The 17021-nt window shown below is 38.6% G+C and overlaps 1 protein-coding gene across 5 annotated transcripts; it reads right to left on the bottom strand.

Moving 5' to 3' along the window:
- Positions 1-846: 846 nt before the first annotated feature.
- On the bottom strand, positions 847-15216 carry syt19 (synaptotagmin XIX). 5 transcript variants are annotated; one of them, XM_029434199.1, is made up of 14 exons: positions 14681-15216; positions 14363-14416; positions 14027-14122; positions 12467-12640; positions 12060-12074; positions 8604-8671; positions 6236-6448; positions 6056-6129; positions 4141-4260; positions 3009-3194; positions 2647-2796; positions 2358-2477; positions 1635-1746; positions 847-1525 (listed from the first exon to the last, which is right to left on the bottom strand). In XM_029434199.1, the coding sequence occupies exons 7-14, from the start codon at positions 6429-6431 to the stop codon at positions 1221-1223; spliced, it is 1263 nt and encodes a 420-aa protein (XP_029290059.1). In that variant the 5' UTR covers positions 6432-6448; positions 8604-8671; positions 12060-12074; positions 12467-12640; positions 14027-14122; positions 14363-14416; positions 14681-15216; the 3' UTR covers positions 847-1220. The 5 variants fall into 5 exon arrangements, with proteins under 5 accessions (XP_029290059.1, XP_029290060.1, XP_029290062.1 ...); XM_029434200.1 differs by lacking the exons at positions 12060-12074; positions 12467-12640; positions 14027-14122; positions 14363-14416; positions 14681-15216 and adding exons at positions 10279-10352; positions 11961-12023 and having other exon boundaries at positions 8604-8668; XM_029434202.1 differs by lacking the exons at positions 12060-12074; positions 12467-12640; positions 14027-14122; positions 14363-14416; positions 14681-15216 and adding an exon at positions 11961-12017.
- Between the last annotated feature and the right edge of the window lie 1805 nt (positions 15217-17021).

Below are 17021 nucleotides of genomic sequence, written 5' to 3'. Positions count from 1 at the left end.
CTAGTAAGGATGCCACCTGGATGCCTCCCTAGGGAGGTGTTGCAGGCATGTCCAGCTGGGAGGAGACCCCGGGGAAGACCCAGGACTCGGTGGAGAGATTATATCTCCTCACTGGCCTGGGAACGCCTCGGGATCACCCAGATGTTGCCTGGAGAAGGGAAGTTTGGGGTTCCTTACTGGAACTGCTGGCCTCGCGGCCCGACCCCGGATAAGCGGTAGACGATGGATGGATGGATGAATATTACATTTTTTATTATAAATTATCATTAATATTTGTTAATAACCAGACTTGCTCATACCACAACGTTTTAAGTAAAAATTAAGCAATCATGGAATTCATCAACCATTTTTCTGGTTAAATGTTTGTTTTTTAAACTGAACATGTTATGGACCAAATGATACATTTGTAATAAAAAAAGATCCAGATAAAAAAATAATGCATCTAATAACTATTACTTACAATAAAAGTTATTGTCATTATTCTACATAGGTAGAAATCTAATTAACACTGTAGACGAATTCAGAAGTCAAGGCTTTCTGCCTTGACAAACAAAATAAACTGTTAAACCAACAGATGGCAGCAAAGGCCTGTCATAAAATCATTGCAGGATATCACTGTGCTTCACCCAATGTAAATGAGTCTCTCAAGGCAAACACACCTTTCAACCTAAAACTAATTCAACACCTAACATTAGGTGATTGTAAGCAGGATTTTCCCGAGAAAGAGGGCTTTGCAACCTAAAATATATTCAAAATTGCTCAGTAAAGGAATATTGTGCTATGGTTTGTTTTACTTTTTCTCCCAATGAAGCTACTTATCCCTTTGATTGAAATTCCTTTATTTTTTAAAGACATTTTAAACGTTTTATTTTTTTTTTCTTACACATAAGCCATTAGATAATGCTTTTATTTACAGCAAATCTTTCAGAGGTGCAATATAGAGATTTAATAATGCAAAAAAAAAATTTTTAACAGACAAAAGAACAGCACATCCTTTACATAAATATAATAGTAACACAAACAACACAGTAATGCCCTGAGTGAGCGCAAAACTAAGCAAATGACGTATCTTTAGAGCTCTTTTCGAGATTTGGAGCTAAAAAGAGGGATACAAGAGATGTCAGTGAACAAGTAATAAATAAATAAAATAAAGTTTCAGTTGGGCAGTCACTCCACCGTCCTGATTGGAACATGTTCTTGGTCTTCAGGAGGGAGAGGAGTCAGATCAGTAGGCCATGCCACTTTGCTATTGGCTGGCGAACTGAGCGCATAATTAAGCTCCAGTGTTCGTTTTCTGAATTCTTCTTCTTCCCCACAGTCAACTGTCCAATCAGATGTTTGGTTGACCTAGTCGTGCACATCTCATACACAGAAACCAAAATTTTACACTGCTCGAGAGGAAACTCTGGCAGGGAGAACATGACGACCTCATTGAAGACAGTCACCAGGCTGCGAGCAACTGAAGAGGTTTTTTGGTACCTCAACTTGCTCTGGTTGCACTGCACACTGATCCGGGCATACAGGACTATACAACACAGAGAAGGCAAATCAGAAACTCTGTTACTGTTATACTGTATGAGTATGACAACTGCATTGTCAGGGCTTTATTTTTATGAAAGTTTTTTGTCATTTACCTGCATCTGAGCGTATTTCAGAGAGGGCTGTTCTGACCTTTAGCAGTCCAACCTCGAGCCTCTGAGAAGTGGGAAGAAACTTTAAACACAGAAGCACCTCTCCTACAAGATCCTGTCCAGAAGGTGGGAGGATGAACACAAAGCACAACATATGTTTCTATACAATATAAAAATATGGTTACAGGACCATAAATAACGGCCATATATTTGATGTAAAAGTAATAATAAAATGCAATATGTTCTAGTAAGTTATAGTAACGGTAAAAATATAACTGAAAATGATTTTGCACATGAGTAGGTGTACAAAGTCTTAACATGAGTACTTTCACTTTTCCAATTTGTATTTTTTCTTTTACAAGGACCAAGTTGTCTTTCCTCTATTAACCATTCAAATGCATAATCAATATTGACAATAAGAATGTCACATGTTGTGTCATTTCTTAATTAAATATTTAATATCCAGTTCTGTATGTTCCAGAGTTTTTTTAGGTGTGGCTACAAAAATACATCCCGATTATAAATTGATATAAGTTTGGAAAACTAAAAGATATTTAGGGCGTCTTATAATTGTGTTTGGTTTTATAGTCATAGTAACATAACCTACATTACTCATTAAAGTGTATGTGTCATTTTATTCTTTAATTCACCAAAACTGAAAGATGACAAAAACGTTCTTATTTGATTACATATGTGTGTGTTTGTATACATGTTGTCTTATTGTACCTTCTGGGGTACCATCAGATCTTCTTGTAGCTCCAGAGGGTAGGAGATGTTGAGCTGCTGCAGAAGAACCCTCACCTCCCCTAACACTGAGTGTCTGGAGAATTTATCAAAGTCCCTCACCTGACATGCACAGACACATGACAGACAGTTTACTTACACAATCAGTCGGTAGAAGAAAAAAAAAAAAAAGAATTCTCTGCTTAGATCTTATTTCTTCAACTGACAAAATAATTCCCTATGATTTGAGAGATACTGAGAAAGAGAGATGTGTTTGTTTGTATTGCAGGACCTCCATCCTGAGGTTGATGTGATGAAGCTCTGTATCTTCTTGCATAGGCCAGCAGAACTGGTCTCCAAATAAAGGGTTACAGCTGCCTTTCACAATGCGAGTCCGCCACTCCTTCAATAGTGTCCAAAGGACGGCTGCAGTCCTCTTACCCTAAGAGGGTCACAGAAGTAATCCATAACGCTTTACAGTGCAAGGACAGTGTTGATATATTTTTACAAAATGGGACTGACCAGCATAAAAAGGAGAAAAGAAAGGTTTTATATTTCCCTAAAAAAGAAACTGTAGTTTCTGTGCCCGACAATTAATTTAATGAGGTCACTTGTTAAGTGACATATTGTATCTGGTAATGAAGACAAAATTACCTCCTCGTCCGTACATTCCTCCACGTCCATGCCCTCTGGACCTGCCCACATGAGTCTTAGCTTAACAAATGGCTGCAGGCTTCGCGTCTGGTTTTGCTCCAGAAGCCCTTCCACCTGCAAGATGGTGACCACCAGCTGAGACTGCAGTTGGTCATAATAGATGGAAAAACGCAGCGATCCATTGACCTGGTAAAAGAGGGTGTCAATATGAACAGATCAGAGAGTCAAAATGTGCCTTAAGAAACGAGACATCAAGAATAAAAAGTAGCCCACATATCCAAACAAATTCAAATTTTGGTCTGCCAGTCGGTCCACACTTTGATCCTCACTGAAATATCAACAACTACTGGATGGATGGGCATGGAATTTTGTACAGACGTTCATGGTCCTCAGAGGATTAATCCTAATGTTTTAGTGATGTATACAAGTATGGTCTGGGATACAGGGAGGGGCATGAATGCTTACATATAGCTGTTACCAAGTGTATACTCCATGCATTGTTTATATTTGTACGTTTCTTTGTAGAATGTGTGGAAAACAAATTTCCCTCAGGGACAATAATTATAATATTTTTTGTTAAATGTGTTGTTTAATTGGATAATTGTCGTGAGGACCCCCTTGAAGTGAGATGGTACATCCTAATAAAGAATAAAGACCATCTATGTATCTATCCCTGGATTCTTCCTCTAGCACCACCATGAGGTTGACATCTTTGGTTTTGACAACTATTGTATAGATTGCCGAAATTTGCTGAAAATTTGGTAAATATTACCTGCTAAAAACATCAGCATCTTAGTATCGTCATTGTGAGCATGTTAGAATGCTAATGTTAGAATTTAACTCAAATCACCTGTCAGACATGACAGAAAGTATACCTCCAAAAACTATATATACAGCCTCCATTACAACACAATGAGTAGGAAATAGGTCTCACATATTTTCATGGCCACTTAGGATGCACATAAGCCAATTTAATGTATGAGACCTAAAATACAGTTGTAAGGGAGCCTCGAGTAGTTTTTGAAGATAAGAAGTGCATAAGCCATTAGATGAAGAGAATAAACAATAAAATAAAAAAATAAATAGTTGATTGATCGTCATGTGACAATGGGATTATAGAGTAACATGCTACCTTTTTAATGTTGGCCTGCTCCACCATGTCTCCGTCTGCCTGGTCGGATTCTGAGGAGGGAAATGAGGCCTGAGACAGACAGCGACTCAGCCTGCGGACCTCTGTGCTGACATGCTCCACCTGGGGAGACACACACACACACGCCATTTCTATCTGTGGTATTTTTTTCTAAATCTACAACTGCGGTGCCTCCAGCTTTTATTTGACTTGGACAAGTCCCAACTCTCCTTTGTTTAAACAAGTTAATCTTCATCTTTATGTACATAGACAATGTTGCATATTTTGAGCATCAAGGGGATTTAAAAGACTATATTGGAGGTTGTATTATGGAAAAGTGCTCCTGTTCCTGCCCACTCTGAATGTAGCCCTAAACCTCACCCTGATGGCAGTGAAGTCCCAGATTTTCATCCAACTCTATGTTGCTCCTAAATCCAACATGTACCCTGTCTAAACACAGTAATAACTACAACACTCAGCAGGACCTTCACTAACACAAGTCAGGGGATTGGAAGTAAACGGTAGACTATCCAAAACAAATGCATTATCAGACACAGGTCACATATAGTAGATAAACACAGATACTTCATCTAACCCGACTCCTCGCACATATATAATAAAAGTGCTGCAGAGAGACCCTGCCTGGAGGAAGCCCGGGACCACCGTCTGGAGCCAGGCCTAGAGGGAGGGCCCGAAAGCGACCGCCTGGTGGCCGGGTTTGTCACGGTCAGCCTTCCCCGTTTGGGGCTCCTTACTGGAGCTGCTGCCCCCACGACCCGACCCCGGAAGAGTTCCTTGATTTTCCCCAAATTGTCCATAATTCTTTATCGAAACAATTCTAACCTTACACCACCACCGTTCATAATCGACTTGCTGTAATAAACCGTATACAAACCAATCACAATTCAGAACTCAATAACAAGGCAGTCATGCATGGAAAGTGCATGGAAAGAGATTAGTACCTGCAGATAGTATATTTGATTTCCCATGAATGAGGTATGGATGATATAATTAAACGTTTTTAAGTTACCGGTACAATTGATTGCACTGGCTTGAAACTGAATGAGATTGTTAGTTAATTTATTCTTAGACATCTATTATCTGGAAAAATATTAAATCTGGTCATGGCTAATATTGATACCTGATACAATAAGACGTCATATGCATATCCTGGGAGCCGGTAATTCATATTTGTCCTTTGTGGGGGACATGACCTGGAGGCCTATATTTAAAAAAAACAAACACTGCATATAGTCTAAATAGACTGTGAGCAACAGAGCACATTTGTCTTTTTTTTTGTTGGGGGAATTGCAGCAAACACCTTTTATTGAAGTAAGGGAGAACAAATTATAAAGATAACTTCTTTCTGTCCTTCACAAGGATGTTGTTTTTTTTACCAGAGTCTTAACTATATTATATTGATATTTTAGAGGTGTATGTTCATTTAACGGATGTAAATTGGAGGGGACAGTGGGACTTGCGTCTTCTCATTTTCAACCATGTTCCATACTTCAGGAAACAGAGGAGTTAGTGAGGCAGAAAATATTTTGTTGAAAATTGATTGACTGACACACACACACACACACACACACACACACACACAATGTATAACCAGTTAAAAACACGTACAAAACCTTTAATATTACATTAATAAAAGTACATTTAATTATATAATATAAATGTGTTGTACAGTAATGCACTGTACGTTTTGTGGAAAAGATTGACCCGATGTGCAATGCAAAAAATATATACAATTTTTGAAAAACAAGTCTTTGGGATAGGTTTCTTACATCCCAATTACTTAAATTATATATTTAAAAAAGTATATGCATATACTGTATGCCATGTGATCTTAAGGAAATAAGTTTAAATAAAATAATTAGTTCCATCCGCACCTTTCAAATCCATTTCCTCTTACCCTAGTACATGGAGCTCCTGAGTAGTTTCTTGCTGTAGTTGACTTTTCATCTGAGTACAGCTGATCCCTGTTAACTACAGTAAAAATCAAACAAACATTTTCATTTGGTAAGTACTTTCTTGGTCTGACACCCAGCATCACCAACATGTGATGTACTGTTTGGTAATGTAATCTACTCACCAGTATCTTGCTGGGTGTATGTGGTGTGTGTCTGTGTGCAGAATCTGAAGACCTGCCATGCCAAGATGCCCAGCGCCAGAACAAAAAGAGTGACCGAGATTCCCAGGATGGAGTACTTGACCGTGTCTGAGAACGGCATTCTCAGCTCTCCAGCAGCTGATAGTCCATCAGTAAAAACTTGAGTATCCACCTCCATGTGGCCTGTACATACCTCTGCAACACAGGAAGACACACCATGCGAGGAGATCATTGGAGATTATAGAACTTTGAGCCCAAGTAATGAACCCGTTGGCAGCCAAATTAAGGTTCAGCCATAGGGCAGCAGACATATCAACAATAGAGGAATCATGTCTGGATGTGGTCACTGCAAGTAGCAGAAGTAGCAGAAGTGAATAGCAACTGCAGTATTCACACGAGTACTAACCGTTACAGGTTGGTATTAAAGCTGCAGATGACAACTTTGCCCTGATCCAGGAGTCATACAAAGTCATACAGGACTTCTACAGATAAACTGAGTGAAAAACCTTGAATATCCAAGTAATGATGAGAACAAATGTGGAGCTTGCTCTGGTAGAGCAAGGGACAAAAGAAAAGACATGATGAGTGATAGTGCGCCTGCCCTCTCTGCTGTTTGAAGCGTGTGAGGAAAAGAAGGTAAAGGAGTTACTGCTGAAGTGATAAGACTATTGGTCGTTTTACGGCAAAATGACTATGAAAAAAAAAATGCCACAGATTTCAAGTTTCTCTGCTGCTTTGTTTTTCATCTCCGTTAACTGAATACCTTTGGGTTTATTGTTTGTCTGTTGTGACAAAACAATTTATTAAACTATATTCGGACTTTTCGTTGACTAAACAATTAAAATCTTAATTTAAAAAAAAAAGTCAACATATAGGAGTGTTAATACAGATAGGAAGAAAAAATATTTGAAAATACTCATTTGGAAGAAGACAGCACATCCAAAGTCTTAAATACTCATGTAGCATTAGTAAATACATTAATAATGTCACAGTAGGAAAAGCACAGGTGTAAAGAGTCAAATGAATGAAGACTGGATTCCATTAAGCTGCTTCAGTTTCAGGGTGCTGGTATTCATGCTGTCTCACTTCAAACTGTCATGGGACACTTGAATATAACACAGCCATCTTTCATTTTACTAGTGACGCCTGTGTTGTTTAGGCCTGCGGGCCAAACTGCACAAGTTGGAGAGCTGGATTGACCTCAGTTAGAGGTCAGTAGCTAGATCAACTTGTATAAATGGCAAAGATATAGGGAATTTTCTGTTCCACTACATTCTTAAATGGTTTGAAAACATTTTTTTTGACAAAAGTTGGGTTATTGCTTGAGGTAAAAAAAAAATTAAAAAAACGGTACACCTGTGGCGTAGTCAGAAAGACACAATTACCTCCCATCAGAGGTGGTTTAGTCAAATAGCACCTGTCCTGCTCACACTGCATGCAAAACAAGATGAACGTTACAAGACAAAAATCTACAAAAGTTGTAAGTAGTATTTAAACAAAGAAAGTTGGCGTAACACTTTCAACAATTCAGGTTTTGTACAATGTTGCATTAATGAGCCCAGAACCTTTAAAAATATAAAAACGCATAGTGATAGGTAAAGACAAGTCAGCCCTTCTGTTGCTGCTTTCCACTTAGACTAATACACAACCACATGAAGGACAAACAAATGCATTTACCTGTAGTAAGTAATGAAAACTTAGCTCATCTTTCTCTTCAGGGATTAAAGTATCTCCCTGTGCTAGGAATTCACTCAGAGCTCTTCTCTTTTCACAGAAACAAAATAACTCTGTAGAGAAATTCAAAGCAGCAGCTTATCATACAACTGTTCCCTCCTGTTTTTGGCACTCTAGGCACACTCCCTCTGTCCTCACTCTCCACACATAACCAGCACATGACTTCCTTGGCAAACTGGTTTGATGAGATTTTAAATAACATTTCAGAGAGCTTAACATGGCCTTATCTTAAGCTCTCTTCCTCTCGGCAGGCCTGCTTACCAAATGTTTAGGTCAGAGAACAAGTCATATAATATATATATATATATATATATATATATATATATATATATATATATATATATATATATATATATATATATATATATATATATACACACACATATTTACTAAAAATGTATGTAAGGGAAGCAAAAAAAACTATTTTTTGCCTGTAGTGTCTCCCCTCAAGTAATAATTATATCCAATAAGCTCAGATCATTAGCGGTTTAGAGGTTCAATACATTCATTTTCCAAGTTGCACTTTCAACTTCAGCTCTGCTTTATCGTCCAACAGTACCCAAACGAGCTGTAGCTACAGGTGTTGTAAATGATAAGACACTCAAATGACAGTTACCTCATAAGGTTTTCATTGTTGTCATTATCTTGCGGACTCGTCGCTTATTATTTTTGCAGGACTGCCTGCTGAAAGACACACACAATGGGACACAGGAAATGGGCCTTCAACAATAAAAACATAATGCCAAGTCACCCTGCTGGGAGACAAAGTTATATAACCCAGACTTGCAGTTCCAAGAATGAGGAAGAAAAACATTTAGACTAAACTTCCTTGTTTGACATATTCTTGAATCCTACAAAGATTCAGGAAGTACATGGCTTAAAATGTGCATCATCTCATTATAGACCTATTTTACTGGAAGAAACACAAAACTTAACCTTTATTAACGTTTTACAACCATTCTAAAAATCAAATACTCTGAACAGAAACAAGCTCAAAAATAGGTAACACATTTCTACGTTAATTTATTTAAGCAGCAGCCTAAAATAATGTACATACAGTAAACTAATGTATTTTTAATACATTATATAGATAATACTGCATTTGAATTGCAGCAATGTGCCCCTGCAGATCAATCACTTCACTCCTGTACATCCTTATAAACAAATGTGAACCACATCATTTGTTTCATCTTTGGAACTTCTAAGAAACACACTGCATGCACCCTCCCAAACACAGGTGGTACACTCTCCAAATACAGCACCAGATGGTTGTCAGTTCAATAACAGGGCTGCCACCATTGTGCCTCTGAGCAAGGCACTTAACCCTGAGTAGCTCCAGGGGGACTGTCTATGTAGTTAGTTCACTGTAAGTTGCTCTGAATAAGAGCGTCTGCTAAATGACCTGTAATAACTTGAGAAGGTTTTCTGTGAACACTTTCACAACCAAGCGTGTTTGGTGTGTTAATGTTGTAATGTTATTATAAATGTAGCAGTTTACATTTCTAAACATGTTGGAAGTATGTGTGGCTGAACTGGCCAAACAGTAAACTGTGCTACGGTACACACAGTGCACCATCTACAGCAGGGGTGCCAAACATGCGGCCCGGGGTCCAAAACCGGCCCGCCAAAGGGTCCAATCCGGCCCGCGGGATGACTTCGCAAAGTGTAAAGATGTGTTGTTTTGATCATAAAGTAAAATACTGTTCCAGATTCCTGTGACTAAATGTTTTGTGCTTTTGTAGATACACTGTGATCTGTAAGTTGTAATGAACATGTGTAAATTATAAACTGAGGCACAATATTGTTGAAATTTCAGATTGTTCATAATGTTTAGTAAAAAAAGATAGTTCATTAAATTTGAACATTTTCAGAATGTACTTGTACTTTCTTGCTCTAAAACAAAGGGAAAAAATTGGTTATTTACAGGTTATTATGCTCTGATTTTACTGGTCCGGCCCACTTGAGATCAAATTCTGCTGTATGTGGCCGCTGAACTAAAATGAGTTTGACACCCCTGTTCTGCTCTACAGTATGATCACACTTTGAAATAATCTCCTTACAAGAAAATGTATACTGTATTGCTCTCCTATCATGATGTATTTTAGGTGAAATATGCACAATTTCTATTCAATGGTAGAGCTTGACTAAGACTTAACACTGTGCACTCCGAGTCATAGATACATTTATCTTTGCATAGTTGATCATAAACTGCATAAATAGCCATTAGGATCTGTTAGTAGTTAGTAGAGGGTCACCAAGGCAACACCTCTCCAGTAAAGTTAAAAAATGACCCATGATCTTTCTCAGTCAGTCCACCAATCACAGACAAGATGGAAGAAATGCTCTCATCTGGACTCAGAGGAGCCTGGAAAGAGATAAACACACGCACACACACACAAAGATATTCAGTCACACTTTGTAGAAATATCAATACAATGATCTCTATACACATCACTCAGGACACTTAGATGCAATGTCAATGTAAAATGTGTAACAGCTCTCGACTGTAAAAGACCATTTTTACAACGAAACATAGTGTAGTGCAGGGGTGTCCAAACTTTTTTCATTGAGGGCCACATTCAAAAAATCATATTAAGTGCTGGGCCACTCACTCGAGTGGAGGTATATTGCATTAAAAAAAAATCAATCAAATGTAGGTAAATTATGCTTGATAATTGAATATGCTTAGGGGGGGGGCAGCCTCCATCACAGCTTTCCATTAATGGAGTTTCATTTATTTTATAACAATAAGGGTTTGCAGCTCATGGGGGGATGAGGGGAAATGGGGATGGATATATCTCAAGCTTGTTAAACAAATAAGTTATTGGGCTTGTTAACACATCAACTAATGTTAGTTAGAAAATGTTATCAACTTTATTTAACTGAATTTATTGAAACATTGAGCTTATTAACATGAATACTGTGTAATATATGTTTTAACTCGCCTATAATGTGAACAGTGTTGCACTCAGTGGGAGCAGTGATGCTTTGGACTGAAGGATGCTGCAGGTCAGGAGTAAGTTCGGTGTTTGAGATATGAAGAACATCACAGAGATGCTGTCGCTCATTTGGGTTCTCAATCTGCTTTTGTTCAGCGTTCACAGAACATGTTTGCTCACATATTTGAGTGGGGAAGTGCGCAACATTGAAGTTGCGTAGTTGTGTCTCAAAGAGACGGAGCTTCACACAGAATGCTTTCATGTGTGCAGTCAGGCTCTTGTTCAGTGTTGAGATGACCAGTAAGATCAACTAAAAATGCCAGGTCTGCCAAACATGGAGGGTCTCTCAGCTCATGAAGAGGTCGCTCCTTCTCTTTAAAAAACAGGTCGATTTCTGATCTCAGGGAATAAAACCGCTGCAGCACGGAGCCGAGACTCAGCCAGCGCACATCATAACGGTGGAGTGCGTCCCCGTATTCAGCATCGACATCAGACAGGAAAGCTTTACATTCTCTGTGGTAAAGTCCTCGTGCTTGAATTATGTTGTGCCCTTTAGACTCCTAAGACCAAGCAGCTCCTCCGTAACACAAAAGTTAACGTCAACTCCCCTCAAAGAAAATGAACAGCTGTGCGGTGTCTGTCGCATCTGTGCTCTCATCACATCGAGTAAACATCTAAAGCACAAGCTTTATCTGACATGTGATGTTTTAAGTTAGCTGACAAGTCCAAACTGTGTTTCTGTGTTAGAACTAAGAAGTACAAAACATTCAAGCACAAGTTTCTATCTGGACCATATTCTATTATACTTTTAGAATTAGCTGCAGGCCAATTAAAAATGGACCCGCGGGCCGTAGTTTGGACACCCCTGGTGTAGTGTAACAGCTGATATATTTCAGTCAAATGCATTCTCTAAATCTGTTTTTTCTCACTTATGGAAATTTAACAAAGGCTTGATAGTATGAAAATATATTCACATGTTCTGCTTGCTATGCTCCCAAAGAGACTGTGACAGAGAAGGACACAACAGGTCTTACCTCAGACCCCCCCCCCATGTCAGTCTGGACCCAGCCAGGGTGTATAGCCATACAGAGAATCCCCTCAGGCTCCAGGTCTACAGCCATACAGCGACTCACCATGTTTAGGGCACTCTGAGAAGGCAAGCAGAAACAAGTTACTATGCAGTACAACTCAACCCACTACAGTACAGTTTTACCCAACACCACAGCAGGGCTGTCAGCAGTTGATCCATAGAGGGATGCACACATGATTGTTTGCACTTATTGTAAATCGCTTTGGACAAAAGCGTCAGCTAAATGAACTGCAATGTAATGTAATGGTGCAGCTGATATTTAACATTTATCCTTCAACCCATTGTTACAAAATGTTTAATCAGAAGAGTGTTAATGACTGTCTTCCATTTACCAGGTCAGAAATGCCATACCCAACCATTCAAAACCACCTGGGGTACCTTACATGCCTTAACAGACAAACCTTATATTAATTATTAAACAAATATGTTTTAATCCAGTGGCAACTATACCTTGGACGTCCTGTAGGGGTACCATTTGAAGTTGTTGGCCCGTTCCGCCCAGTTGAGCTCCACAGAGCCCAGCAGAGAGGTCATGTTAATGACTGCTGCCCTCTGGATGCCCATGCTACCTGCAGTACCTGCTCCTCCTTTAGACGCAGCTTGTTTCAACAGAGGCAGGAAGGCCTGACAGGGCAGGACAAAACACATTGCAGCTGAAGCTGGAATCAAACTACTGAGCATGGTTTTCATGAGATGGAGCCACAATCAGTATGTTGAGACCAATATTACATCAGAGCTTCTTGAATCTGCAAAATCTTGTGAAAATGACCATGGTGTGTGATTAGTTTGAAAAAAGGATCACATTTGTATGTAGTAGTGCCCTCTGGTGGCAGCATGTCCAATGTACAGGCACATTCTCCATTTAGATTTTTCTAAAAGGAAATGTATACACACTGTATTGCTATTATGACTTCAAAAAGGTAGGCTCGATAACAGAAACACCTCTAAGTATAACCGATACAGATCTACAGCACCACAAACCACAGCCTACAAAATTATCGTATATTTGAATCTAAAACTTATTAAAACTGAACATTACAACGTTCATGAAGGTAGGATTTACTGCAGGACTGTTGCATCGGACTGCATTAGGTTTTATCTTGGTGTGCCTTACAAACAGCCAGCTGGGTGTATAAGTGTTTTAGGTCACATAACAGTTTTGTCAATCTCAATGATTGAGATGGACTTAATGATATCGTCTTTTAGCAGATGCATTTTATCAATACTCTTAATGATACTAAGGCTATAATCCATGGAGACTCAATACAGATCTTTTGTCCAACCAACAACACAAAAGGCAAAAATAATTACTGTACTGTTAGAAGAAAAATGCAGCAAAGCCTTAATGTGAGAAGCTAGAAACATCTGTTTGGCATTTTTGCTTAGGTCAAATAGTTAATGATTCTCAAATTAGCTGCAGATGATCATGCAACTTATCTGATAATAATAATAATAATAATAATAATAATAATAATAATAATAATAATAATAATAATAATAATAATAAAACTAATTGTTTCACTTTAAATGTGAGTAAAGCAGATTTCAAAATCTCAGATGCATGAGATTCATTGCAGACGTACCAGTACCATTACACAATCAGGCCGCAGCGTTGTTGTTACAGAGACTCTCCTTCAATTGAAGCAAACTATGCATCAGCAAGCATCTGCCCTGCTGACACGCTCTGTAGCCCGCCCTGTGCTCTGGGGCCAACTGAAACCAGACTTTCAATTAATATATTTATGAAATACAGTTTGCCCTGTGCTAAGGGTTTTTTTGTTACTTCTGTCCATCAAGGTCATACTTTTGTTTTAGTTTGCAGTATTCAGGAAATTTCATTAGTCACTCAAAGGTCCTGCTCCTGGTGTCTGAAGAAGAATATGTGTAGCTGCTTTTCTTTTATTATTTCTCTATCTTGTAAAGTGAGAGCTAAAGACGTTCCAAAAAAATGTTTTGTTAGGAAGTCAACAGAAAGTTTAAAATCTATAATAGTAGTATATTAAACATTACCTTGGTGATCATAAGAGGAGCCACAGCATTAGTGTGGAAGTTTTCCCATCATCTTCTCGGCAGTAACGGTATGAAAGTCGACCACCACATTGATCCCTGCATTGTTGATCAGTTTCAGTAAATATCTCCAGTGTACACTATGTTTAAATTTTGCTGTAAGCATGAGCGATTACATTGAGACATTCATTTAAAATGATGCATTCACATCTAAAATATACAGGCCATTGTGTTGTAAAGTGAGGGTTTTGTGTTTGTTAGTTATCCAAAACACTATTTTAAATTTGTATATTGTAACATTATTTGTTTACACACACCCAGGACTCTTCTCCGTCTTACCCAAAGTGATGATGTGGATGTTAGGATGTTTGTCTCTGCCAGTTCCTGAAGTTTCTGTAGGTCAAAATCACATCATGTCATAGTTCATTCCAAATATCCATTGGAGGAACATTGGCGCCCTCTATGTCTTACTAACTTAATAACAGTCTTAATAACTTCATGTCATTAGCTACTTACGACCTTACCTGACACATCTAGTCGACTCAGCTTTGTGCAGAACTATGGTTTTCTTCTATAACAACGTGATTAAAAACAATACATGTGCTGTGGCTACAGGATAGTTAGCTTCAAAATGTAGATGATGCTGTTTAACGTTACCTGCGTGTTCGCGGGGTTTCTGGTCGTGGCTATAATCTTGTCCGGTGTGAAACCTCTACTCGCCAGGCTGTCCACTATCTGCTACTATCTGCAGCCCGAGTTACAAGCACAGAGCCGCAGTTTTTTAAATTCATGGCACCACTCATTGCTAAAGTTACCTGTAACAAATGCCTGACTTGGCGTCCTGGTGTGTGAGCTCTCTATCCAGGTATTGCCTGTGACAAGGTTTTGCTTAATCTGCAAAATTGTCGCGCGACTCCTCCGGTAGGTGGGGGGGTTGCTCTGTTAAACCAAACCAAGCCAAAGCCTTTAAATGACGGAGATAGTTCAATAGAGTTCGACGGCAGAGGCTAGAAACAGTTTAGACATTGAAACAGAGTTCTTACGACAAGGGAGCAGTAACTGAGTATACACCGTCAAACAGATCAGTGGACATTCTCAGTACATAGAAATAGATGCTCATATATTGCTCATTTCTTGCTCAGGACCTCTCGGTTCATATCTCCCACAATTCATTGCGCACAAAACACAGCCATTCTGGCAGTGACATAGCTAGCACTACACTGAGTTACCTGTCACAGTTAGTTTACCTTTAGTTGCTTTTAACATCCGTTTAGAAATGCTAGATGTTGTCGTTACCAAGTGACAATGCTTTTTGAAATAGCCTAGTACAATCAATAGCTGTTATTTTCACATGGTTTGCATAATATTTTTGCTTCCATCTTTTAATCTATATTCGATTGCTTGACAAAATGAAAGGGGCACTTTCAACAAGCAAATGTTGACAATATTAATAGAATTAGATTTTCCTGTTCCATTCATTATTTATGATAGTCTGGCTTTCATGCAAACTCATTTTGCAAAGGAGAGAGGCATCCACTGTTTGTGTTTGCATTTAGTTAGTTTTCAAATATTGAAGCTAAAATGGAGGTGCAGAGATAAGGGTGAGAGCACAGCTGATGGAGCTTATGCAGTCACAGCACACAGATGGTTTCTCTGGCAGCCTCCTGAGTCCAGATTTTCTTAAAGCTTCTGTTGCTTGGGAGCAGCAGATATCCCTGGTCTGCTTCAGGTCAGTTAATTTGGAATTTGGCTTCTATGCCTACACATTACTTTGGCACAGAAAACAAATTACAAATGATGGGTTGGTAGTGGCACAATGTGTGGTGCAGAGCTGTGCTCCTGAAGCTGGACAGTGTTAACTGGCTCTCCTAAGCATACACAATAGTGAGGTATTGTCTCGACAGAAACATTTGCAATCAGTTAATTGCTTAGATTACCGTTTGTCTGTCCAGTAACCAGTGCAGAAGGACAGTAGACATACAGAATGTGATGTTTCCATTTTGCCAGTTCTGCTGCTAAACAAAATTACAAAAGCCTTTCCAACAAAATCACATAATAGGTAGTGTAGATAGTATACAGTCCATGTCCACCAGAGATAATTTAACAACGGTTTCACTTTAAACAGCTGCCTCAGAGCTATATTGACTGACCAAACAGTAATCTGAAAAAAGTTAGTGCCTGTGTACCTTTCTGTTAGAACGATAACCCTGGTCAAGCAAAATCTGCTGTTTGAAGATATAACTTATATAGCATTACACACTCTCTGTGGCTATGTAACATTCAACTGAAACGAAAGACTTGTCACTCCAGGAAGATTTTCTGCAAGTGAAAAAGGCAGTATTGATAATTGTATAGTACTTCCTTTCCCTGCATCCCTTAAGGATCATCTTTCATATTTTCTTCCTGAATCATCCTATATTGGCTTGGTGGTAAGGAATAAACATTAATGGGCCAATTGGACTCAGTCAAGATGAAAGGATAAAGTGTGATAATGATCGCTGACACTCTTCATGCAAACCAATGAAAAAGGTATTAATTTCTGAAAGTACTTCAGTTTCTTGGATTTCCAATACAGTGATCTCACAGAAAATGTATATTATATGTATATATGTACAAGTAATATGTCGCTGTATGTAGAATATTTTGTCAGTCAACATTAAGTATGTGCTTTCTTTTAAAAAATCTAATTTACAGCCTTGGCATAAGGCTCATAATTAACAATTGTCATTTTAGTTTTTTTTAAAGGAATAGTACAACATTTTGGGAGATACTCCCATTCGATTTCTTGCCAAGAGTTAAGAGAGAAGATCGATACCACTCTGTCCGACTGTCTATTGTCTTTTAGAGTAACAATGTATCAAATAAATGAGTTTAAAAACAATGTGACAATATAAAGGTGGTTGCTTGGAGTGATAAACATATCTAGAATTATCGCCCGAATCTGCAGCTCTCCTCGGCTTTCAGAGCAAAGTTTCAGCTCAACTTAAATGTTTCGCAT

Source organism: Cottoperca gobio, chromosome 6, assembly GCF_900634415.1.
Source record: "Cottoperca gobio chromosome 6, fCotGob3.1, whole genome shotgun sequence".
Lineage (NCBI taxonomy): Eukaryota > Metazoa > Chordata > Actinopteri > Perciformes > Bovichtidae > Cottoperca > Cottoperca gobio.
This window is presented reverse-complemented; position numbering and strand designations above follow the sequence as displayed.

Excerpts from the sequence above, each read along its gene's own strand:
- syt19 (XM_029434199.1), bottom strand. The coding sequence starts at position 6,431 with ATGGAGGTGGATACTCAAGTTTTTACTGATGGACTATCAGCTGCTGGA. Across the intron at positions 3,195-4,140 it reads AGCAGGCCAACATTAAAAAG|GTCAATGGATCGCTGCGTTT; the intron begins GTAGCATGTTAC and ends CTCTTTTACCAG. Across the intron at positions 1,526-1,634 it reads TGAAATACGCTCAGATGCAG|TCCTGTATGCCCGGATCAGT; the intron begins GTAAATGACAAA and ends TGTGTTGTATAG.